Below are 25,334 nucleotides of genomic sequence, written 5' to 3' on the forward strand. Positions count from 1 at the left end.
CATTGCAGACAGTATAGTTACTTAGAAAAGTTTGTTAACATGTCCGGGGATTGAGAGGAAATCCTCCAGGGACATCTCGATGAAGCGCTCCTGTAGGTACTCCAGAAGCCTTTGCAGAAGGTTTCTGGGCAAGGCATCCTTGTTCCGCCCACCATGGTAGGACACTTTACCATGCCATGCATGTAGCAAGTAATCAGGTATCATTGCGTGGCAAAGCATCGCAGCGTATGGTCCCGGGACTGCTGGCATTCAAGAAGCATCCGCTCTTTATCTTGTTCTGTTATCCTCAGCAAAGTGATATCGTTCAGGATAACCTGGTTAAAAATCAGGAATTTAAGTAAGGGGGGTGGCCATTTTTCTACTGGTTTCGTGGAATGCAGCAGCTTAAAAAAGACACTTTCCTGCACGTAGCGGGGAGGAGGAGTGAAATGCCGATGATCTTTTCTGTTTGGTCACCGGTGGGTGGGGAGGAAGGTTGTTGATTAGCAGGGAGCTAGCGTGGTATTAGCCATGCGTTGGGAGGGTAAATCACTGAGACAGTGGCTTACCATGGCGCATGCAAGCTGAATTCTGATGCCTGGACCTGATGTGTCTGTGAGATCTGTAAACCCAGAGCTGCAAGCGGTCACTATTAAGATGAAAAATGCAACCTTGTAGGAAATCACATGTGCTAGGTGAATAGTGATGTTCACTGTGAAACAGTATAACCATTGTTCTGTAAAATGTATCTTTCTAAATATTTATCTCCCTCATGCAGCTGCAAATTTTTCAAGCGTCCCTCCTCCATCCCAAAGGCTAGCACAGATAAGGCGGAGGAAAAGAAGACGCGAGATGAGATGTTCTCGGATATTATGGAAGTTACGCAATGAAAGAGCTCATCTGAATGAGTGGAAGGACGTGGTTTCAAATTACAGGAAAGAGGCCAGTGAACGTGAGGACAGGAGGGACAACCGAGATGAGAGGTGGCGACAGGAAGACCGGCAGGAAAATCAGCGGTGGCGGCAGGAAGATCAGCGGTGGCGGGATGCAACTCTGGGGCTGCTGCGTGATCAAACTGACATGCTCCGGCGTCTTGTGGAGCTTCAGGAACGGCAGCAGGATCACAGAGTGCCGCTGCAGCCCCTGTATAACCACCCTCCCCCCTCACCATGTTCCTTAGCCTCCTCACCCAGACGTGTAAGAAGCGTGGGGAGGCTCCGTGCACCCGCCCACTCCACCCCGTGGACAGCCCAACCAGAAGGATGCCGTTACTCTGAATTTTTTTAATGGCCTTCTCCATCCCTCCTTTCCTCCTCCCAAAGCACACCCTTACTTCTCTCCCTCTTTTATAATGAATCAATAAAGAATTCATGCTTTTTAAATATAAGTGACTTTATTTGCATAAGTAAGCTGTACTCGAAGGGGGAGGGGGAGTTGCTTACAGGGACTGAGTCAATCAAGGGGGTTGGGTGTTCATCAACAAACACAGCAGTCACACTGTACCCTGGCCATTGATGAAGCTCGTTTTCAAAGCTTCTCTGATGCGCACCGCTTCCTGGTGTGCTCTTCTAATCTCCCTGGTGTCTGGCTGCGTAATCAGCGGCCAGGTGATTTGCCTCAGCCTCCCACCCCGCCATAAAGGTCTCCCCTTACTCTCACAGAGATTATGGAGAATACAGCAAGCAGCAATAACATAGGGACATTGGTTTGGCTGAGGTCTGAGCGAGTCAGTAATGTGCCAGCGAGCCTTTAAACGGCCAAATGCACATTCCACCACCATTCTGCACTTGCTCAGCCTGTAATTGAACAGATCCTGACCACTGTCCAGGCTGCCTGTGTATGGCTTCATGAGCCATGGCATCAAGGGGTAGGCTGGGTCCCCCAGGATAACGACAGGCATTTCAACATCCCCAACTGTTATTTTCTGGTCTGGGAAGTTAGTCCCTTGCTGCAGCCGTTTAAACAGAGTAGTGCTTCTGAATACGCGGCGTCATGAACCCTCCTGGCCATCCGCGTGGATGTTTGTGAAACGTCCTTGTGATCCACCAGTGCTTGCAGCACCATTGAAAAGTACTCCTTCCGGTTTACGTACTGGGTGCCCTGGTGCTGCGGTGCCAAGATAGGGATATGGGTTCCATCTATCGCCCCCCCACAGTTAGGGAATCCCATTGCAGCAAAGCCATCCACTATGGCCTGCACGTTTCCCAGAGTCACAACCTTTGTAGCAGCAGCTTAGTGATTGCTTTGGCTACTTGCATCACAGCAGCCCCACAGTAGATTTTCCAACTCCAAATTGATTCCCGACTGACCGGTAGCTGTCTGGCGTTGCAAGCTTCCACAGGGCTATTGCCACTCGCTTCTCTACTGTGAGGGCTGCTCTCATCTTGGTATTATGGCGTTTCAGGGCAGGGGCAAGCAAGTCACAAAGTTCCATGAAAGTGCCCTTACGCATGCGAAAGTTTCGCAGCCACTGGGAATCGTCCACACCTGCAACACAATGCGGTCCCACCAGTCAGTGCTTGTTTCCCGGGCCCAAAATCGGCGTTCAATGGATAGAATCTGCCCCATTACCATCAGGATCTCCAAAGCGCAGGGGCCCGCGGTTTGAGAGAATTCTGTGTCCACGTCCTCATCACTGTCATCGCGCTGCCGTATCCGCCTCTTACTCGCCTCGGTTCGAAGGTCCTGGTTCAGCATATACTGCACGAGTGCGCGAGGTGTTTAAAACATCCACGTTTGCGGTATGGAGCTGAGCAGGGTCCATGCTTGCTGTGCTATGGCGTCTGCACGGTTCACCAAGCAAAGCAAAAAAGGCGCGAAACGGTTGTCTGCCACTATCAGGGAGGGAGGGAGGGAGGGGTGAGGCTGTACCCAGAACCACCCGCGACAATGATTTTTGCCCCATCAGGCACTGGGATCTCAACCCGGAAATGCCCAGGGGCGGGGGAGGCTGCGGGAACTATGGGATAGCTACGGGATAGCTACCCACAGTGCAACGCTCCAGAAATCGACGCTAGCCTCGGACCATGGACGCACACCACCGATTTAATGTGTTTAGTGTGGCCGCGCGCACTCGATTTTATAAAATCTGTTTTACAAAACCGGTTTATGCAAATTCGGAATCGTCCCGTAGTGTAGACGTACCCTCAGTTTACTACTGCTTACTCCTAGTAGTTAACACTGCACTGCAACCATTGAGGAGCTCATTAAATCATTGTTCTGACATACCAATAAGAAATTCGGGTAATTGATACCAAAATGAATAAAATTAACTGGAAGTATAAATCAACTAATAGGAGTACTGAGTAAAATACTACGCCTATTTCTGTTGTTTTACTACAAAATTTAATATGAATAAGGACTTTTAAGAAGCATTTGTTTCCCACTAGCAAATAGAACAAGCTTACAAATGTCCTGTGATGCTGAACCTGAAATTTAACAACCCATCTCCTCATTTGCTGTTGACATTAAAGACAGCCACCGCCTGCACAAATTGTGTGCCATCAGTGCTTACTTTCAGTCTTTATGTGCCTACCATAGTGATTTAGGAGCTTATTCTATTGCTTAATCATGGCTCGAAGTCACTTAATGGCATTAGAATTAAAAGATATAGCCAGATTTATGAGGCCAGGAATGAACCTTCTGTGAGTGCTTTATGCTGCTTAGAGAATGTAATTATTGATTCACAACATAGCGCCTATTGGGTGCCTTCCTCCTTTCACACAAGCTGCGAATCAGTTCTTAATAGTCAGCTCTCTGAAAAGAGAATTTTATATGCAAAGCGCTACCCCTTTTTTGGATGTGGTGGCTCACAGCAGCTAAAATGAAGTTTCTCAGTTTGCTGTTGTAGCACTAGGGTTTGGTACACAAGGCTAAAGGAACAGAAAATTAGGAAGCAGATGCTTGTGGCTTAACAGAGGAACTGGGCTTTAAAGATACTCATTACTGGTGGATATGGAGCAATTTTACTGGGACAGCTGTTTCCTTAATCAGGAAAAACTCAAACCTCTAAGATGACATCCAGATGTATACTGTCTCTCTTTGCAGTGTGATATAGTATGTCTCCATGTTGTATATTGTATTCTTTACTTAAATGCATACATGTTTGTATGTATACCACATAAAGGATGTTGTTAAAACCATGGAGTGTTAAGTTTCTTTCTTCCGTAGCCATGGAGGAAACAGAACCATGAAATATATTGCATTTATGTTGCACTTTTGGCCTCCTGAGCTACTGTTTATCCCAGAAGAGATTAGTGGACAAGTAACATTCCATTTCTATGTGCAGCATTCCAACAGCAGTTAATTAATTAAAAAATGTGTCATAGATTGTGAGTTCTGTGGGGTATAGACCTGTGGCATATGTCTGTATAGTGCTTAGCACAGTGTGGACCAGGATCCTGACTGAGGCCTTTGGGCACTACCACAGTACAAATGATAAATGTGATAATATCTGGTTACTTTCACCACGCACATAGGTCATGTGAAAGCAGGGATTTGACATTTACACTGGTCTGAGATCTAGGATCAGTATACAGTTGTGGACCACTGACAGTTTTAACATCTGATATCTTGCCATCTTGGGATTCCAGCCTTTACAACGATATAAAAAATTCTGTTTCTGTTCCTACATTATAAGAATGGTACCTCAAAACTCTCACTGATTTATTGAGACTGAGATGCTATTTAAAAAAAAAAAAACTGAGCATGTGTAGTGCTAAGAAGACTGTAGGGGGACCTGATAATAGTCTTCAAATGTGTTAATGGCTTTTATAAAGAGGGACGGTGATCAAGAGTTCTCTGTTTCCACTGAAGGTGGAACAAGAAGTAATCTGCAGCAAGGGAGATTTAGGTTAGATACTAGGAAAAATGTATAGCTTTAAGAATTAGTTAAGTAATGGAATAGGTCACCAAGGGAGGTTGTGGAATTGCAGTTTTAGGAAGTTTTTAAGAACAGGTTAGAGAAACACCTGTCATAGATGGTCTAGGTATATATGGTCCTGCCTCAGTGAAGGGGGATGAACTGGGTGACATCTCAAATCCTTTTCAGCCTTCTGAGTCTGTGACTTCTGGATTGTTAGTCCTTCATTAATTGTTGAATAGCTTTTTCAAACACCACTCATACCTGAAAATTAAATACCTCAAGCTGAGAAATTTATCCTTTTGTATGTTCCTCTAACTTCATTTTCAACTGTACCAATAAACATAAACACTAACACCAGTTATAAATATCGGCCACGTTAGCAATTACTGCCCTTTGCCTCCAGATTAAGGGCCCTTCCTCAAAACTGTTAAGTTGTTTATGCAATTTATGGCTACATAAGCACTTCCTGAATGTACAGAAGCATAACCAAAAGACACAGCTTAATATAATTGAAACAAAACCCTCTGTCTTGTGGTTTGTTTTATGTATTTATTTTTGATTTGAGCCTAAATTTGAGCAGTCACCTGCCTCACTGCTAGTTTCAAGCATAACTCTAAATTCAAAATATTATACAGCAGTTTCTCATCCATCTCTGTTTAGTTCTGTCTTCAAGTTGTTTAGTGTTTTGTGCTGGGCGTTACTGGCTTCCCTCAAAGATTGCAGAACACAGTAGAGCTACACTTTAGTTCTCTAGTTACAATGTTTCAAAAATCATTAAACATGTTAGATACCGCTAGGATTAGCAAGTATGATTGATTAATTTTTCAGTGTTTGTTGCTATGTATATTTGGATTAAGCATAGGAAGCTCTCACTAATCCAATTATTTCAGTCTGATTAAGCTCTCCAAAGCCTTTTCTGACGGGGTAACTTCATGGCACTATGTGACTCTTTTTTGGTATGATGATCATTAGAACAATAGCGGAGTAATTGCCTTTTCCTGTGGTTCATGGTACCATAAAGTAGCCAAAGCTAATCTATTGATAATGGTGTCAGCATTTTGTTTGTTACATTAGGTAACACTTTATTTCTAAATAGAAAACACTTTCAGAACAATTTTATTAGTCTTAGTCAATGAGTAGCGTGATACCAACAGCAATTTGTCTTAAGGTTTAACTGTTTTGTAAAATTATGGGTACATTCCATACTCTGACTCTCAAAATAACATCTTTCTAAAAATACAGAATAGTATGTACCACATTATGTATTTATATATGTTAAGAAATACTCCAGTATCATATTTAGGGATTTGACAATTTATGAATAAGCAGATAAGATAAGTATCAGAGGGGTAGCCGTGTTAGTCTGGATCTGTAAAAGCAACAAAGAATCCTGTGGCACCTTATAGACTAACAGACGTTCTGCAGCATGAGCATGAGGGAGGATGAGGCCCTGTTCTAGCAGTTGAGGTGTGAAAACCAAGGGAGGAGAAACTGGTTCTGTAATTGGCAAGCCATTCACAGTCTTTGTTTAATCCTGAGCTGATGGTGTCAAATTTGCAGATGAACTGGAGCTCAGCAGTTTCTCTTTGAAGTCTGGTCCTGAAGTTTTTTTGCTGCAGGATGGCCACCTTAAGATCTGCTATTGTGTGGCCAGGGAGGTTGAAGTGCAACAAACCTCGATGCCAACTCTGCCCACATATCTACACCAGTAACACCATCACAGGACCTAACCAGATCAGCCACACCATCACCGGTTCATTCACCTGCACGTCCACCAATGTAATATATGCCATCATATGCCAGCAATGCCCCTCTGCTATGTACATCGGCCAAACTGGACAGTCTCTAAGGAAAAGGATAAATGGACACAAATCAGATATTAGGAATGGCAATATACAAAAACCTGTAGGAGAACACTTTCACACCTCAACTGCTAGAACAGGGCCTCATCCTCCCTGATTGAACTAACCTCGTTATCTCTAGCTTGCTTCTTGCTTGCATATATAAACCTGCCCCTGGAAATTTCCACCACTTGCATCTGAAGAAGTGGGTATTCACCCACGAAAGCTCATGCTGCAGAACGTCTGTTAGTCTATAAGGTGCCACAGGATTCTTTGTTGCTTTTACAGATAAGATAAGAGTTTAGCCACAATGTGTTAAGCTAAGCAGAAGATTTAAAATAACGATAACAAAGGTAACAGTAACTAACTAAACAACTAAGAACATCAAAGACCTTCAGCACTGACTGACATCTAATTCTGGGAGTACAGTATTAAAACAGAATTTTTAGGGCATGGATACCAACGGAGTCTGTATGTGGAAATGTTTTGTAGACTACTACACATATTTGACTGAGTTAGATTTCCAGTATAGATATAAGATGCACAACATACTGTTACTGGCACATTTATTTATTCACTTTTGGATTTTTCATGACAAAAACTTCCTAGGTTCTATAGGAATACTGTTACTTGCATCTGTTTAATGTGTTTCTTTACACTGTGTAAAGTTAGACCAAGGCTGTTTCAAAACTTGGAGCCTAAAGTTAAGCTCCTAAAGTGCTACACACGCTAACTTCTGTTTTCTGAAAATCTTGTCCAGAATATTTAACTTTTTATAAGGATATTGTGCTTGTTTCACGCACTTTCATATAAAAATATTCAGTAAACATAAAGGGGCTTCCATTATAGGATCTATATCTCCCCATTTTGCTTTACTACCACAATGTATACACTTTCACATCTCACTTGCTTTTTTTGTGATGGTGAAGGGAATTAAATCTTCAGCAATGTGCTAATATAATGAGTTTGATATATACTACACATTTAGAATTCTGAGTTTTTTCTCTGTATGTGTTTGTTTCCATTTCAGTGACCTATAGAGAAGCAGTTCAGAGTCTTAGGGATTTTTTTTCACGTGTTGCCATGTTTATGATGATTACCTTATAATCACTTAGCAAGTTATTCAAATGTAAAACTTTACAGTTTTCATCATTCCAGTTTCATCATTCTGCAGAGAATTCTTTCAGGGGTGTAGGGTTTTTTTTTATTCAATCATATACCATAATGCATAAATTAGAGCTTGGAGCTGAAGGATAAGATAAAATTACCGCATCATTTCTGGTGAAGGTTAATGTCTTTTGATGGAGTTACAAAATGCACTTTAATTTACAATAATTCACCATGCTTGGCTGTGTATTATAGTTAGAATTTGTAGGAGGCACTTATTCCTCCTTTGTGTTCTGTTTTCCCTTTTTCCTGATCACTTCATTAGCAATAGTTATTAGGCTAATTTGACTTTCATAGATATTTGTCATTCCAGGTAGAGGGGATCAATTTTCTTTGAGAGTGAATACGAATGCCTGTTTCATTCAGAAGAAATAACCTATACTTGGATTGTTCATTCCCACCACAGAAAATAGCTTTGCCCTCAAATCTGCAATTAGATCCAGGCGTGTAGACCTTTGTGCCCATGTGGATGTTAATGAGGTTCCACGGCAGTATTAGGGCCTGCCATCAGGGACATGATTGCAGGACTGGAGCTTCTGTTTGCTAGTTTGAACTATTCAGTTCTGAATATTTGATCTACTATCTTGAAAATGAGGCTTTTATTTAAATCCACAATGATCAATTCAGTAAAAGAAAAAAGTTTCATGCGAGTACACTCACCACTTCTGCATCTCACATAATCAGGGCCAGCTCTGGCTTTTTTGCCGCCCCAAGCGAAAACCAAACAAACAAAAACTGCAGGGGGCCGGAGCAGCAATGCGTGCACACACACAAAACACCTGCGGGGCGGCCAGAGTGGCAAAGCAGGAAGAAGGAAAAGGAAAAAAAAAAAAAAAACCCTGCAGGGCGGCCGGAGCGGCGCGGCAAAGCAAAAAAACCAAAAAATCTGCAGGGTGGCCAGAGCCAGGGTGCAGGGGGACTCCCTGTGCTGCAGATGTGCAGCAGAGTGTGTGCCTGGTCTGGGGAGGGAGGGAGCGGGAGGGAGAGAGAGAAGGGGGATGGCCAGGGCTTCAGCGGGGTGCTCACCACGGGGCCCCTCCTGCTGCGCTGCCTGCCGGGAGGGCTCTGCACCGCTCCAGTCGGCCGGGAGGGAAGGACGGAGGCTGCCCTGCTGAATTTGCTGCAGGGCGCCCTCCTCCTCTGTGCCGCCGCCCCCTGCAGGGCAGCCAGAGCAGCAAACCAAAAAGAAAAATGGGGCAGGGGGAAGGGTGGCCGGAATGTCGTCCCTTGGAATCTGACACCCCAAGCTCGAGCTTGCTCAGCTGGTGCTTGGAGCCGGCCCTGCACATAATAGCATGGTGAATGGGTGTAATCGCTCTAAACAGACTTTTTAAAAAGTAATTTATTTAAACTCTCCCCACATACAGTCCCAAGTTGGTGTCCAAGTTCACTAGAGCACATAACTTAAGTTTTTTGCTGAACAGGGTTGGCTTTCTGAGTTTGGGGGAGGTAAAAAAGGTGCTTCACACAATTTGAGAGATGAATGAACAAATTATAAAAGCGATTATTGTAGGAAGGTTGCTGATGAAAATACAGTGTATGTAGATGTGGTTATTTTCCTTATCTTTTACAGGTAATGGTTCTAACCAGGGTTAATACTATAAAAGACCAAGAATTAAAATTGAGGACTTTGGATGACTTATTAGTAATAGGGGCCACAATACACATAGGCATTGTGTTATACCAAAGCATGCCTATGTATCTTATAGACAAAGTATTTCATTTTGCAAAATTATTAATCTAGCCTCTCTCATGAGGAATAAATTTTCTTAAATATTTTTATAGAGGCAGAATGATAAGTTAATAATTTTAATGTGTTCACTGAATGAATGAAATGACAAGTCAAGTTTGGTGTCTGTTGACTATAGATGGAGTAGACATGTTTAAAATATTTTGAGAGAATATAGAGCAAAGTTTGGTAAACATTGGCTAAAATCCATATTGGCATGTGGATGTGTCTTTAAAAATGAAAGTTTCAACTTCTTAATTTTCCTCAACTTATAAAAAGCAAGTACCCTATGGGTTCTTTTGCATAGCATTTATTTCTTGCACACTGTTAGAAAATTTATGGTCTGCAAAAGAAAAAATGTTCTGATAGATTGAGCTAACTAATTGCAGCTAAGATCAGTTTTTCTTGTTAGCGTTGCTGAACTGTATTAAAGGTATCAGTGAAATGAATAAAAAGTGGCTTTAGCTATTAGCTTTTTGTCTATTCAAGGATGGTGATTTTTGCTGGATCACGTTCCAATTCAATATGTTCAGCCATTCACACAGCATTATTGTATGCTTGAAATCACAGTTGCCAGTACTGTTTTACTCATTAGATAGTTACCGGGCAGTCAGTAGTATAGTCACGTTAAATTATAGTCGTAGATAAAATTAAGGAATGTCTATACTTCCTTTATTCTAGTTCAAATTTTGAATTTTGGAAAGAAGTAAAATCATTAGCATCCATTGAGTAATTTTTTAAAATCTTTGTTGCAAGTGAAAAGAATATATTTTTATGCTCAAGACTTGTTCTAGAATGTTAGTTCAATTTAAAAATTACTCTGGTCCTAATTTCCTAATGGCTTTTCCTTTTCAATTCCTGTAATTTTAGCTACTAATTTTGAAAAGGGTGTTCCAGTTAACTTCCTAACATCAATATACTTAATTTTTCTGGTGCTTTAAAGCTGATGTAATATTTGTTCAGCACATTACAGTTTCATATGAATAACTTATGGCTTTCCTTGCTTATCTAAAAGTGGAAAAATATTTCTTTAATGCTTAATATTAGAACCATTAGTTTTGGCTAACCAATCCTTGTGTCTCCCTGAAACAGACAAAGCAAGTTTCAAGGAAATTGAGATATGTCAACAAATAAATATAACAAGATTGAATAATGGAAGTTTTATTACTGAAAGTTGTGAATAATTTGAAGTTCAGTATTGCAGCATTAAAACCTTGATGTTAAATTAGATAAACGACTATCTTTTTGTCCAGAAGCAGTTACTCTAATATCTCTTGCTGAGCCTGTGTATAGGCTGCTTAATAATGATTAATACAGCCAATAATGTACCAGAATTATGAAATCATGGTCATGGCCTTGTATCCCATAGTATAGTTAATTGTATGTATGTTTTTATTTATAAAAAGCAACTCAGACTGTCCCAGGGCACATGTCTTAAAAATAATATCCATGAAACATTGACAACCATCAACCTGGACTCCTGTTCCACAAAATAAAATATGTACTGCCACCGTGTCTCATTCAGGCAGAACCCCAAGAAAAGATATGATCTCATACTGTGTCCCAAAGGTTAACAGAGTTGACCTCTGTTGCATCAGTGGGCAACATAAATTCCAGCATGAGTGAGGTCCAACATGATATACTATACAGCCAGTCCCTAGGTGTTTTAAATATAGGGACTGCTAGCAGGAGTTGTCCAGTTGGCCTCCACTGTCATGATGTCATATTGGAAAAAGAGATGGTCTCTCGAGTAGCTAGGGCAACAAACAAAATTGGTATTTATAAATCAATCTGAACTTGAATTGCAAACAGAAAGAAATGGAAAGCCATGCAGTCTTCACAGACTTATTTTAACATGCTCCCGATAGCTAATGCCTCCGAGCAGGGAGACAGTTGAATTCTACATTAGCTGTGGTTTCAAAGTATCCTCTACATCAGAGATGGGAAAACTACGGCCCGTGAGCCACATCCGGCCTGCGGGACTCTCCTGCCTGGCCCCTGAGCTCCTGGCCTGGGAGGCTAGCCCCCGACACCTCCCATGCTGTTCCCCCTCCCCCGCAGCCTCAGCTCGCTGCACCGCTGGTACAGTGCTCTGGGCGGTGGGGCTGTGAGCTCTTGCTGGGCAGCGCAGCTGCAGAGTTGCGGCTTGTCCCCGTGCTCTGTAGCGTGGCTGTAGCGCCGCCAGCCGCCAGCGCTCCAGGCAGTGCGGTAAGAGGGCAGGGAGAAGGGGGTTTGGATAGAGGGCAGGGGAGTTTGGGGTGGTGGTCAGGGGCCGGGGGTATGGATAGGGGTTGGGGCGGTCAGAGGGCAGGGGAACGGGGGTTGAATGGGGGCATGGGTCCTGGGGGGGCAGTCAAGAAGGAGGTGGGGTTGGATGGGGCAGTGGGGGGGCAGTCAGGAGCAGGGGTTCAAGGGGCGGTAAGGGAGAAGGGGTGGTTGGATGGGGCAAAGGTCCGGGGGGGGGCAGTCAGGAATGAGAGGAGGGGTTGGACGGGATGGTGGGGGGGCAGTCAGGGGCAGGGGATCCGGGGGCAGTCAGGGGACAGGCAGGGTGGATGGGGTAGGAGTCCTGGGGATGGTGGGGGGCATCAGGGAACGAGAAGCAGGGGGGCCTGGATAGTGGGCCCTCCATATCGTTTCGGAAACCCAATGTGGCCCTCAGGCCAAAAAGTTTGCCCACCCCTACTCTACATTAACCCCATGCATACTGTAAAGCAGTCTGAAGGACACAGCCATAATTTGTGGCAGAATCCATATCATAATGAAAATAGACTACTTTGAATATGCATTTTTCTTCCTTCTTAGAAAATTTAGCCTAGAATACCGATTTAAATTGTGATATATATCAAACTGAGAATTGATGCTTAAAAACATGTATTGTAAATATATTCATGAGAAAAACTAAGGTGAAGAAGGAAGCACTGTTGGAGAGAAAATCAGCAATGGTCACTTTGATATTTTAATGCAGCTGGGATAATTCTCTTTTGTATGTCATACAAAACCCCCATGTGATTCAGAGCAGATAATAGCGCTTGAACATCCAAGTATTGTAATTGTTCTCCATAAATAGGTTTCTATATTAAATTGGAACAGGTTTCCTGTATTAGAAAAAACTCTTCTTGAAGAGATCAGGTAGGGCTCAAAGAGAGCCTGCCAACAGTTAGCTCAGTCCAGCCTCAGCTGACTATTGGTAGTTGGTGAGAGCAGAACCCATATTTGCAGTATTGTTATAACTAGATACTTTTTCTTTAAAGCATAAAAAGTTCTATTGTGTTTCCTGCTGATAGTTAGACATATTGAGGTACTTCTAAATCTTATAGATTGAATGCCAGGTATAACTTTTCCTTCAGTACTAAAGTATTGTATCTTCCTTTTTCTTCAACATCTCTGCACAAACCCCAGGGTGCTATACTATGTAGTCTTAAGGGATGCTTTGTAAAACACTACCAATAGTAATATCAACAACAAGATTGATTTCCTAGTACTTAGTACATTTTTTATACTGTGTAGTAATATGCATGGTTTTTATTTTTCAGATATTTCGAAAGAAAGCAGTGGAACTTGGAGAAAAGTTGCTCCCAGCGTTTAACACTCCCACTGGAATACCTTGGGCATTGCTTAATATTAAGAGGTAAAAATAACTATTTTTTGTGAATTTAGCACACATGAGAAGGGCTGCATTCAGTTAAATTAAAGCTGAAGTCCTGTCTTTATCCACAGAACAGGTATAAGCACAGGCAGCAGCATATACTTCCCCAGGTTTATAGTCTGAGCAGTATACCTCAGTCTTTGTTCTGAAGAGATCACCTCTGAGCAACAAGGATAATTCAGTCATGTCCATTCAGTCCTTAAACTCTCAGTAGAGACTGTCAACAAACATGCCAATTGAGGGGGAATTTTTGTTCACTCTGAACTTGGCTGATATCAACTCATTACACAGGGATCAGTGAACAGCCACCAGATGGTACGGAACTTGGTCACATTTTAATATTCTAGAAAATTTTAGTCTTCCTACATGCTTACGGGGGGAAATTCCTATAAGATCTTACATTTTGCAGTTCTGAACTTAAATAAATTTAAAATAAAAAGTTAGAGAACATATGTGAATTCATAAGTGTTTCCCCCGCTTTCTTTTTCTCACTTACTGTGCTGCTAGTCAGCTATCCTGTGCATGAGTATAATAGAAATGCCCCACCTACCAAAATAGATGTGTAATGCTGAAATAAAATATTTTCCCCATTTTAGCTAGTTTTGGAAAGCCTTTTGGGGGAAACATATTCTGTTCTCTCTTTTTTTTTTTTATACCACACTAATCTCAATAGTAACAGCCCTTTTGGGAGTGCATTAAGAGGTGTGAGTAACATCCATCACATGATTCATTCTCTTCTTTCTTCCTCTCCCCAGGGAGAAAATGTTTTTATGCAATGCAGTGTTTTGGTTTACTAGGGTTTTGTTTCAGGTTTTTTTTAATGTACACATTGTGTGTGTTAAAGGCAGGTTGAAGGAAATGTGCCTTGCACTTGGGGCAGAAGATGGTGAAGGAAGTAAGTTTATGATGGTTCTTAGTATCTTTGGGAGAAAGACTGGTCCCCAAGAAAGCTCTATGTCCTGCACAGATGAGCTTCATCTTTATTGTAGAAAGTTCTGTTTTATCTGAGGGTGGAGTTGTCGACTACGGTTCTCATCCCAGAGAATGATGATCGTTTAGATACTCTGGGGCAAGCCATCAACTGCCCTCAAGACCTTGAACTTGACTCTCTGCTGTATGAGAATCCAGCATAGAGAGTAGAGGATGGGTTTGATTTGCTCATGGTAGCCAGTGTTGCTGAGGAAGCATGCTGAAGTGTTATGAATTAGTTGGAGTTTTGAAGGGCTGATGGCTTCAATCTATGGTACCACAGGAGCTCTGAGGGAGCACAATACTGAGATTCTGGTACGGTCTTTGGCAGTGAAATCAGTCTCTGATTCCAGGGTCAGGGCATCAAGGACGTAGTGGATTCAGCACTAAGTGGTTCGGTGCCTCCTCCTCCCCCAAAATTAAACCTATTCTGAATGCTTTAGGAACTGAACTCTTTTGCTGGCCAAACAGAAAAATCAGTTGATTTCCCAGCTCTAGCATCAGTATAAGCTTTGTCCTTTGCCCGCCTTGCTTCAGGGAAGCCAGTGTTTATAACATTTGAAAGGGAGATTGTGTATGGAACTGACACTTGTGGGCAGGAGACAAACTGTGATATGCAGAAAAGTAGTTTAGATTGCTTTTGTCATGTTGAGCCAGTCAAGGGTAAAGGTGTATCCGTGGGACAAATTCCTATACAATACTTTTCTGTTTTGGATGGAAATTGTCTCCAGTGTTTGAGCGGAGTTGGATATTTTTGTCCCTATTATTCCCATTAAGACAATGTTACCACTCTTCCATAAACATCCCGGTATTATTTTCACCTGTCAGAAGTAAAGGGCATGAGGCTTTCAGTTGTTCCATAAAAGTTCTGGTCTCCACTGGCCTGGAGAAAGGGAGTCCAGAGGTTACTTAAGAACCTACTTCTTAGTAGGTAACATTACTGATAATCCACTGAGTTGTTCCTTTTTAGAATACAAATTTTGAAGAGCTAGTCAGGATGTTAAACATAAATGTTAAAGTGTATTTATTACATGATAACATAACATTTTAAAACACTGGAAAGAAAATAGTAAACGTAAAAGCATATGGTAAAAGTTAAAGCCGGTTTAAATAAAATTATCATTTGTGTGGTTAGAACAGGGTTGACAGTATTTGTTAGACACCCTCCCACAAAACACACACACGCTCCACACTGTTAGCAAGTGTTGGTCCTGTGATGGAATATTATGTAGGTTCCACCAACTCATTACCCACCAGAGATACAAGGGAGCTGTCTGTGAAGGAGCTGTCTGTACAAGGGAGCTGTCTGTAAGGAAAGGATATAAGAGATGGAGTGAACAGTCCTGAGATGGGAACCGTAAGAGCAGTTAAGATTAGGGAGAAAATTTGAGCGGAATGTGGTACAGTATTACTTTCTGTTAATAAAAGCAAACGCCAGGAAAGGGCAAGTTTGTACATTACATAGGCTCCTGACTATGTTTGAGTGCAGACTGAGAATAACATCTGGTCACACTAGATTCAGTTATGGCTTATTTTTACGTTTTAACATCTGTTACAAGTTAAAAATGGAATTGAGCTGAACTCTCAATTCTCTGTTCCACAAAGTGAGAAAAAAAATGGTTGACTGAATGGTTGACATATCTATGAACAAACTAGATACAGTAGTTACTAGAAAAGGTTCAGAAAAGGGCAACTAAAATGATTAGGGGTTTGGAGAGGGTCCCATATGAGGAAAGATTAAAGAGGCTAGGACTCTTCAGCTTGGAAAAGAGGAGACTAAGGGGGGATATGTTAGAGGTCTATAAAATCATGAGTGATGTTGAGAAAGTGGATAAGGAAAAGTTATTTACTTATTCCCATAATACAAGAACTAGGGGCCACCAAATGAAATTAATAGGCAGCAGGTTTAAAACAAATAAAAGGAAGTTCTTCTTCACGCAGCGCACAGTCAACTTGTGGAACTCCTTACCCGAGGAGGTTGTGAAGGCTAGGACTATAACAGTGTTTAAAAGAGAACTGGATAAATTCATGGTGGTTAAGTCCATAAATGGCTATTAGCCAGGATAGGTAAGGAATGGTGTCCCTAGCCTCTGTTTTTCAGAGGATGGAGATGGATGGGAGGAGAGAGATCACTTGATCATTGCCTGTTATGTTCACTCCCTCTGGGGCACCTGGCATTGGCCATTGTCAGTAGACAGATACTGGGCTAGGTGGACCTTTGGTCTGACCCAGTACGGCTGTTCTCATGTTCTTATGTAAATCATAGAATTTTGGGACTGGATGGGACCTTGAGAGGTCATCTAGTCCATCCCCCCTGCACTGAGATAGGACCAAGTGTACCTAGACCTTCCCTCACAAGTGTTTGTCTAAATCAGGGGTTGGAATAGGGGCAGAGTTGGGGTGGGGAGTTTGGGGGAGGGGTGGGGTTTCATGAACTAGACGAGCAGTCTGAGGTATGAAGTTCAGCATGTATGATTCTTTGCTGTCAGTAGTTGGGAAGAATGTTTGTTAAAAGTGGCAGTGTATTTTGTATGAATAGTTACTTTAAAAAGTTCCTGCCATTACAGCTATGTTGATAGACTGTTAGTATAGATCATCACCAGTGTTACTGACCACATAAGGAATAGTTACAGATGTTTATATTTTATTAAAACCTCTCTTTGCATTACAGTTTTTAAAAAATTAATACATTGACTTTTAATAGCATACTCTATTACTCTTCATTTTTTTCATTTTTGACTGTACTTTTGTATCGTTGTATGAAGAGGTTTCAGTGATGCGGCCCTTGGGCCAATGTACTAGTCCTCATGTGGCCCTGGTGGTGGTTTAAGTTTGAGATCCCTCATCCAAATTATTCTTGAAAACTTCCAATCACAGGGATTCCACAGCCTCCCTTGGTAACCTATTCCAATGCTTAGTTATCCTTATAGCTGGAACATTTTTCCCAATATCTAATCTAAACCTCCCTTGCTGCAGAATAAGCCATTTAATGTTTGTCCTGCCTACAGTAGATGTGGAGATCAATTGACCCACTATCCTCTTCAAATATGTTAAGGGCTGTTATTTAAAGACCGTTATCAGGTCTCTCCCTCAGTCTTCTTTTCTCAAGACTAAACATGCCTAGTTTTTTGAATGAGGAAGAAAGTGCCCCTAACAAAACGACATTTATGCTGTTTGAGCATTGTGAATATCTTTGTATCAATAAGTAATGTCTTTATAGCAGGCTAGTTTTTTATTTTAATTAATTACCATATACTGTACAGCAGTGGTCCCCAACCTTTTTCATCTGGCGAGTGCCAGATGATGAGCCACGGAGGATCTGCCGAAATGCCGCCGACAAGCGGCAACATCAATAGGAGTTGCCACCGAAATGCTGCCGACAAGCAGCGTCATCCAGAGGCGTCGCCACCGAAATGCCGCCGCCGGCGATGCCTCTGGATGAAGCTGCTTGTCGGTGGTATTTTGGCAGATGCTCGTCCTCTGGCCAGTACACGGGTGCACTTAGACGCCCTGGCGGGCTCTATAGCACCCGCGAGCACCGCGTTGGGAACCCCTGCTTTACAGAATGGCTGTCTGAGTTAGGCTGGGGGTCTGTCCAATCCCTGAAGCAGCCCAGAATTAAGAGGGCACAAAGATGGTGCCCTCTAGCCAATTTAGCTAATAGGCCTGTAGGAAGCACTGCACAGAATCTCACTCTAAGGGAATGTACTGTATAAATTATCTCTTCAGCCTTGAAAAAAGAAAACAAGGGGAAAAAAACTTGTCCTAACATGCTTTAATATATACTTTTTGGATCGCGGTAATGACAGACCACATATCTTAAAATGATGCAGAAAAAGTAAGATTCTGTGACACTGCACCCCATATTCTTCATAAGGATATTATTATGATGTGATTATGACATAGTTATGATGTATTGTATGCAAGATAAGTCATGTGAGATATCATTGGAAAGGTTATGATTTTCTGAATATGATTATCCTATTTGTATGCATGTATCAATTTTGTATCTGAAGTTATGAATATTGACTGTTTCTGTATTTCAAATGTAGTTACACTTGGGGAATGCCCACTAGACCAGATGTTTACATTCTAGATAGTGGGTGGAGAAGAGCCATTAGAAAGAACAATAGGCCTTAGGAGAAGCTTATCTCCCACCTGGGGAGCCTTCCTGTGAACACTCCAACAGCCTGTGAGTGGTGGCTGCTATGACTCTATAAGGACAAGTGATGAGATGATATGTCTCTAGACTCCATCTTGGGCTGTCAGTAATTTTCCACAGACCAGTCTGAGAACTAAGCTTTGAAACAAAGGGTTCCTGCTTTATGTAACAGCTATATAAGGCAGGGAGTGACATCATGGTGTTCTTCAATCCCCACACAAGTGACTCCTGGAAACACCTGAGGGAAAAAGATTGAACTGGGGGAAGTGCTGGACCCAGGCTAAAGGGATTTTTAGCCTGTGAATGGAACACCTGGGGATTCCAAGCTGTAAGCATGTGCAGCATGTCCCTTAAGAATCTGCAGCTTGCTTGTATCATCTCTTAGGGTGAGACACTGCTATTCATATCCAATCTATTTAGTATATTAAGTAGGGCCGTTGATTTAATCGCAGTTAACTCACGTGCTTAACTCAAAAAAAAATAATTGTAATTAATCATAGTTTTAATCACACTGTTAAACAATAGAATACCAATTGTGAAAAAAATCTAAATTTTCATTTTCAAATATATTGATTCCAGAATACAAAGTGTATAGTATTCACTTTATATTATTTTTATTACAAATAATTGCACTGTAAAAATGATAAATAAAAGAAATAGTATTTTTCAGTTCACCTCATATGAGTACCGTAGTGCAATCTCTTTATTGTGAAAGCACAATTTACAAATGTAGATTTTTTTTATTGGTGTTACATAACTGCACTCAAAAATAAAACAATGTAGAACTGTAGAGCCTACAAGTCCATGGTGGAATGGTGGTTAAAGCATGAAGGGACATATGAATCTTTAGGGCATCTGGCATGTAAATATCTTGCAATGCTGACCAGAACAGTGCCATGCGAATGCCTGTTCTCACTTTCAGATGACATTGTAAACAAGAAGTGGGCAGCATTATCGCCTGCAAATATAAACAAACTTGTTTGTCTGAGCAATTGGCTGAACAAGAAATAGGACTGAGTGGATTTGTAGGCTCTAAAAGTTTACATTATTCTATTTTTGAATGCAGTTTTATTTTTTGTACATAATTCTACATTTGTAAGTTGCACTTTCACGATAAAGAGATTGCACTACAGTCCTTGTATTAAGTTAATTGAAAAATATTTTTTATTTTTACAATGCAAATATTTATAATAAAAAATAAATATAAAGTGAGCACTGTACACTTTGTATTCTGTGTTGTAATTGAAATCAATATATTTGAAAATGAGGAAAACATCCAAAAATATTTATATCAATAGTATTCTATTATTGTTTAACAGCTGATTAATTACGATTAATTGCGATTAATTTTTTTAATCGCTTGATATCCCCAATATCAAGTTTAGTTCGCTTTTTTTGTTTATTTGCTATCACTTATAACCACTTAAAATCTATCTTACATAGTTAATAAACTTATTTTTGCTTTATCTAAACCAGTGTTTCTCAAACTGGGGTCGCCGCTTGTGTAGGGAAAGCCCCTGGCGGGCTGAGCTGGTTTGTCTACCTGCCCTGTTCGCAGGTCCAGCCAATCGCGGCTCCCACTGAGCATGGTTCACTGCTCCAGGCCAATGGGAGCTGCTGGAAGCAGTGTGGTCTGAGGGACTTACTGGTCGCCACTTCCAGCAGCTCCCATTGGCCTGCAGCGGCAAACCGCGGCCAGTGGGAGCCACGATTGGCCGGACCTGTGGACAGGGCAGGTAAACAAACGCCAGGGGTTTTCCCTACACAAGCGGCAACCCCAGTTTGAGAAACACTCATCTAAACCAGTGTGCGGGAATCCTAATTCGGGGCAAAAGGCATATTCCTCTCCACATTGAGGGAGGGAGCATATTTTATGAGCTTATGCTGTACTGTTCCCTGGACAGCGCAACACGGTATAATTTTGGGTTTATACTCGAGAGAGGGGGATGTCTGAGGAGCTGGTAGTTGCCGTGTCTGTAGCCTTCCCATGCAAAGGCTGGTCAGAGAGTTTTCATGTAACTGCAGCTGGGGTGTGTCCCTACCAGTATGCATACTGGTGAAAGTGCAGGCTGGAAACGGCTTTGCATCTTGTCATAGCAGTACAGTGTAAGAGAATCCAGGCTGGTGTGGGAGGTGGGGTCTCAGTGATACCCCAGTTCCAGGTGGCACCCCAGGGGAACCTGTCACAGATTCATCTAAGGAGACCTCATACTTTGCTTACTTCCTATCTTCTACAAAAGAGGTGTCAATTCTATATAATTTTGGAGGTCAAGAAATCCCTTCTTTGGTCATGGTCATAAATCAATACTTGTGCTTATTAAATTATCTTTAGTAGGAAATGTAACTGATGAATGGAAACCCAAAGTTTGAAATTCTGATCTTAAAACAAATTATCTTTAGTAAAGTTTTCAAGTGTGCTGAAATCCCAGTTTTTAGAAGAGTTCAAATCCCTTTTTGGGGGGGGAAAAAAAGAGACTTAAGTGTTTTGGAAATACCCGGTACTCTTTGTCTTTCTCCACTGTCATTTTGCTTACTTGAAGGAAGATGTAGATTTCAGTATTTAAAATAACGGTTCCCTTTGAGTTTCTGGACTTTATTCAAAACTTCTTTAAACATTTTGTTTATCTTAAAGAAACAATAATCATCGTACAATGGACCCTCGCTAGAACGCACGTCTATATAGTGCGAATACGCTTATAGCGTGGAACCGCGCATGGATCCCAAATTTAATTACCTTCATTGGAATCCATGGTAACGCAGTCCCTGCTATAACACGGGACCGTGCATGGATCCAAAACCCCGCGTTCTAGCGAGGGTCCGGTGTATTTAAGAGCCTGTGCCTAATAAGAGTATTTAAAGAAAACTTAATGGGAATGAGAACATGAATGTATGAAAGAGGATCAAAACAAGTGAGAGAAGTTGTTAGTTGTTTTAGACAACACAATTCTTCTTGTGGCAATTGTAGAAGGCTTTGCTTTCATTGAAATTGAGAGCTAGTTGTGTGTGTTACATACTTAGTGTATTTCTTTAATAGTAAAAATGAGATGAGAAGTACTAAAAGTAAAATGAAGAGTTTTTTGCCGCTTTAAGTTGGTGAGTGTACTCTTTCAATGGGCATCCATAAAATAAAAGTGGTACATACAAAACTAAGTTAAACTTCCATGATTGATTTACCTATCAATTGCTTCAATTTCTTTTGATGTACTAATTCTAATAGTTGTCCAATAATCTATAGTTTTTTGATTATAAGTGTCGACTGTAAAACAAAACAAAACTGAAAATACTTTTTTGGGGCAAGGGAAAGAGAGGAGAGGACACCTGGCTTTTGTGCGTCATAAAGAAGGCCAAAAAGGGCATAAGCGCAACTCCCCCTCTTCAAGTATCAGAAAGGGGCAGAGTCAATGTAAAATCACACTTACGTTGAATTTTTTTTTACCTTTGTCACAAATAACATCTGGAATTGTTCTAATTGAAAGACTAGAGGAAAACCTTTCATCAGTTTACTTTGTGCATTTGACTTTATATATGCAGCGTACTTTCCATTATCTGAATAGCATGGGGGACACAGTTTTTATTTGGATAATCAGGAGTTCAGATAATTGAGAGAGCAGGAGCCCTCTTCAGCTCCACTGTTATGGCCCTGCTTGCCCACTCCTGTGTTGGCAGGACTGCAGAGGGCTCTCTGCACTGAAGCAGGAGCCGTTCAGCAGCAGGATGACCTCCCTTGCAGCTGGGGGTCTCTGTTCTATTATCCAAATCAACTGGGGGGACAAGGATGGGATACAAAGAATGTGGAGATTTGGATAATAGGCTTTGAAAAATCCAGAGTATACTGGATTCAGTTTCACTGTTTTGCCTATCTAATGAGTCAGTAGCCCCTAGGGGAAAAAAATTTAAGACATAAAAAAATGATTCTCAAGCCACAAAAATTGACAAAGTGACTTGGGTACAGTATCTGAAATTACTTCAAGCTTGCTTTTAAATGGACCAGATTTCAAACTGCTGGAGTAACTTTTAACAAATGGTGGTTATGCTTTTATTGAGAGAAGGGGCAATACTCCAAAATACCATTAAACTCCAATCCTTATTGACACTCCAAAATATCATTAAAAACAAATAATTGTAAACCGTTTTTCATAATTCACTGGTAAAATGGATTCTGTTAGGACCTTCAGAGGCAGAAAATTCTGCATGTTTGTTATTCCCTGAAGAAACAAGACCTCCTTCCATATTGACCTTTTCTTAATTTTTTTTGTTCTCCTCTTGATACATAAATCATTACCTATGTTTATATAATCCCTCGAATTACTTACATAATAGAATCCCTCCGTAGCCTTTCTCCAAACGGTGTAAGGTGTAGTCTCCCTAGGTTTTTATAGCTGAAACCTTCCATATATTTGGTTAATGTAGTAGCTCTGTTCTGGAATTTCTATATGTGGATAGTAGTAATGTGCCCCAGGTGCATACATGTAATATATAAATATGTCTGAATTTTAACCTTTTTGATGGTCACTGGGGATCCTATTCAGGGCTGTCCTTAGGATTTTATGGGGCCCTACACAGTATTATTAAACTGGTGCCCCTATGCCCGACGACATCCTGGGCTCGCAGCCCGGAGGTGAGGAGGGACGAGGCAGCAAAGATACTGAGACGTCCGGCCTGCCTCACAGCAGCGGAGAGTCACAGTTCCCCACAGAGACCCCCATAGCCTCTCCCTTGCAGAATGCAAGGCCCCGGCACATGTACAATAATGCACAACTGCTTTTGTCAATAAATTCAGAAACTGACAGTATATACCTGGGGGTTGGCAAATGCCTGTTAAATGGCTTCGTTACCACTTGAATGGCTCTTTAACAGTTTCAATGTTATGCTAGTATGTCTGGCAGGCTGGAAGGCTTTTTCACTTTTAAGTTACTAGATCCCCTCCAGAGGAAGACTCACCAGGCTGCAGCAGTCAGCTGTGGTGGGAGCCTTCAGGAAGGGTCAGAAAAGGGGATAACAAGAGCTGGGTGGGTGGATGCTAAGACCCAGGGCTGCCCCAAATTTTCGGGTGCCCTATGCAGCCGCGTATGCCTAAGGATGGCCAGGATCCTATTGCCATTCTTTTCTGAAATAAGAATGCATAGAACCTCAGAGTTCCGGACATCTCGGTTGTCCATAATTCTGAAATGTTCATAACTCTGAACAAAATGATATTAGGAAGTCGGCAACCCTAACTGGGGTGCCACCAAAGGAATGAAGAACTGACTTCCTCAGGCTACCAGTGTCAACGAGGAATCCATTAGTGCTGTTTGATTTAATAAGATTCCAAGATTGCTAACCACAGAGAAGAAAAGGAGGTAGTAGTAGTAGTGGCAGCAGTTGTAACCTCAAGTTGCTTTCCTCTACACACTAGATTTGAGTTAAAACAAATAGCTTTCAACCTGGATGCTAACTGAGATGGGCACTGGAAAAGCGAGATCAGAGCCAGGGTTTAAGAAAAAATATACTTGACTACCATTAGCATTCTGATGGTATTATTGACCCAGAACATCTCTGCTCACACATATTAAGCATAGGGATGTAACCCTGAGGCCTCCCCACATGCACAAGAGATCCTTCAGGAAGGATGAGCAGTTGCCCATTATAACTGACTACTGAACTCAGAAGAAAACAAATGGAGAATACTGTAAATTTATCTCCATCCATGTCATGTCACAGATCTTTTCTTGATGCCTCTTTTTTTTTTTTATGGCCCTTTAAGTATAACTTTTATTTCCTTCTACGTCCACCACCATTTTTGTTTTCAATTTGTATAAGTATACTTATTTTCTGGTACCGTACTTTAAATCTAGCTAGCAGGATGGATACTTACAATGTTGTTTGCTGTCTTGAAATTTGTGATAAATCTGCTGAGGATGCTATAAACAGATCAAGCATTCTTGTGTAGCATTTTGTTATTTAGTCCTTTTGGAATGCCCTCAAAACAATTTTTACAAGTTGTTTTCCCTAAATAACAGTTCCACTTATTATAGATTATTTTCCCCTAGCAATCAAAGAATCCTATCATCATATTAAGATAATTGAAGCCAAGCAGTTCTCAAACATCAAAATCCATAATTTCTTTAGCCTCTGTGATGATGAGGTTTAATGATGTTTCCCTCGTTGTTAAGATCCTTCTCAGTAATTCAGCAAAGGCCCTGCTTTTAGGATTATTGGTTTGTTCCTGCTTCCATTTGATTCTTGAATTGTTGTTTTGTGCATCTCCCAGTGTTTGTATCCATTGTTTGTTTTTGATTGTAAACTCCTCAGGTCAACCATGTCTTCTATAGCACATTCTTCTAATTTTATAGAAATTATAGAAATGTAGGGCTGGGAGGAATGTCAACATGTCATCTAGTCCAGCCCCTTGCACTGAGGCAGGATCAAGTATACCTTGGCTGTCCCTGAGAAGTGTTTGTCTAATCTATTCCTAAAAACCTCTAATTAAGGGTATTCTACAACCTCCATTGATAACTTCATAGCATTATGAAGATTTTTGTAATGTCTAGAGTAGGCAGAATTCAAATTTTATGTTTGTAATTATGACTTTATATTTAAGGTTTTTAAATGTTCACAGTTAGTGGGGAAATTATGGGGTGGACGAGAGAATTATGTAATGTGAGTAGATGTTGCAATTCAGAAAACTTTATAAACGTTAAAACAAATAGTCAACATCACATCAAAATATATGAAGTAAATATCCTTAAATCAAACTCTAACAGTTCTCAAGCAGCATTCTGCTTACTTTGCCTAGGTCTACATATCTATTATCACTGAAAATATGTTTTCATTGGTGTGTGCGTATGGGTGGTGAAATCAACATTTACTGATAAAAATCTAATACTTCCAAGCCTATCTAAGTGCACTGAGAACTTTATCAGCTATTAATAGTTGTTGAATCTCTAACTTTTGTTAGTTGTTGAATTTCCCATAATTTCTCAGGCTATCGGAGA

At 41.2% G+C, this 25,334-nt stretch overlaps 1 protein-coding gene across 1 annotated transcript in view; it reads left to right on the plus strand.

The window, feature by feature from the left end:
• MAN1A1 (mannosidase alpha class 1A member 1) overlaps window positions 1-25,334 on the plus strand; it is a 200,450-nt gene that overhangs the window by 110,690 nt on the left and 64,426 nt on the right. The window contains exon 5 of the mRNA XM_039530521.1: window positions 13,117-13,211. Coding sequence (XP_039386455.1) covers window positions 13,117-13,211 — 95 coding nt within the window. The remainder of the gene's footprint in view (window positions 1-13,116; window positions 13,212-25,334) is intronic.

The sequence above is a fragment of the Mauremys reevesii genome, linkage group 3 (genome assembly GCF_016161935.1).
Source record: "Mauremys reevesii isolate NIE-2019 linkage group 3, ASM1616193v1, whole genome shotgun sequence".
Classification (NCBI taxonomy): domain Eukaryota; kingdom Metazoa; phylum Chordata; order Testudines; family Geoemydidae; genus Mauremys; species Mauremys reevesii.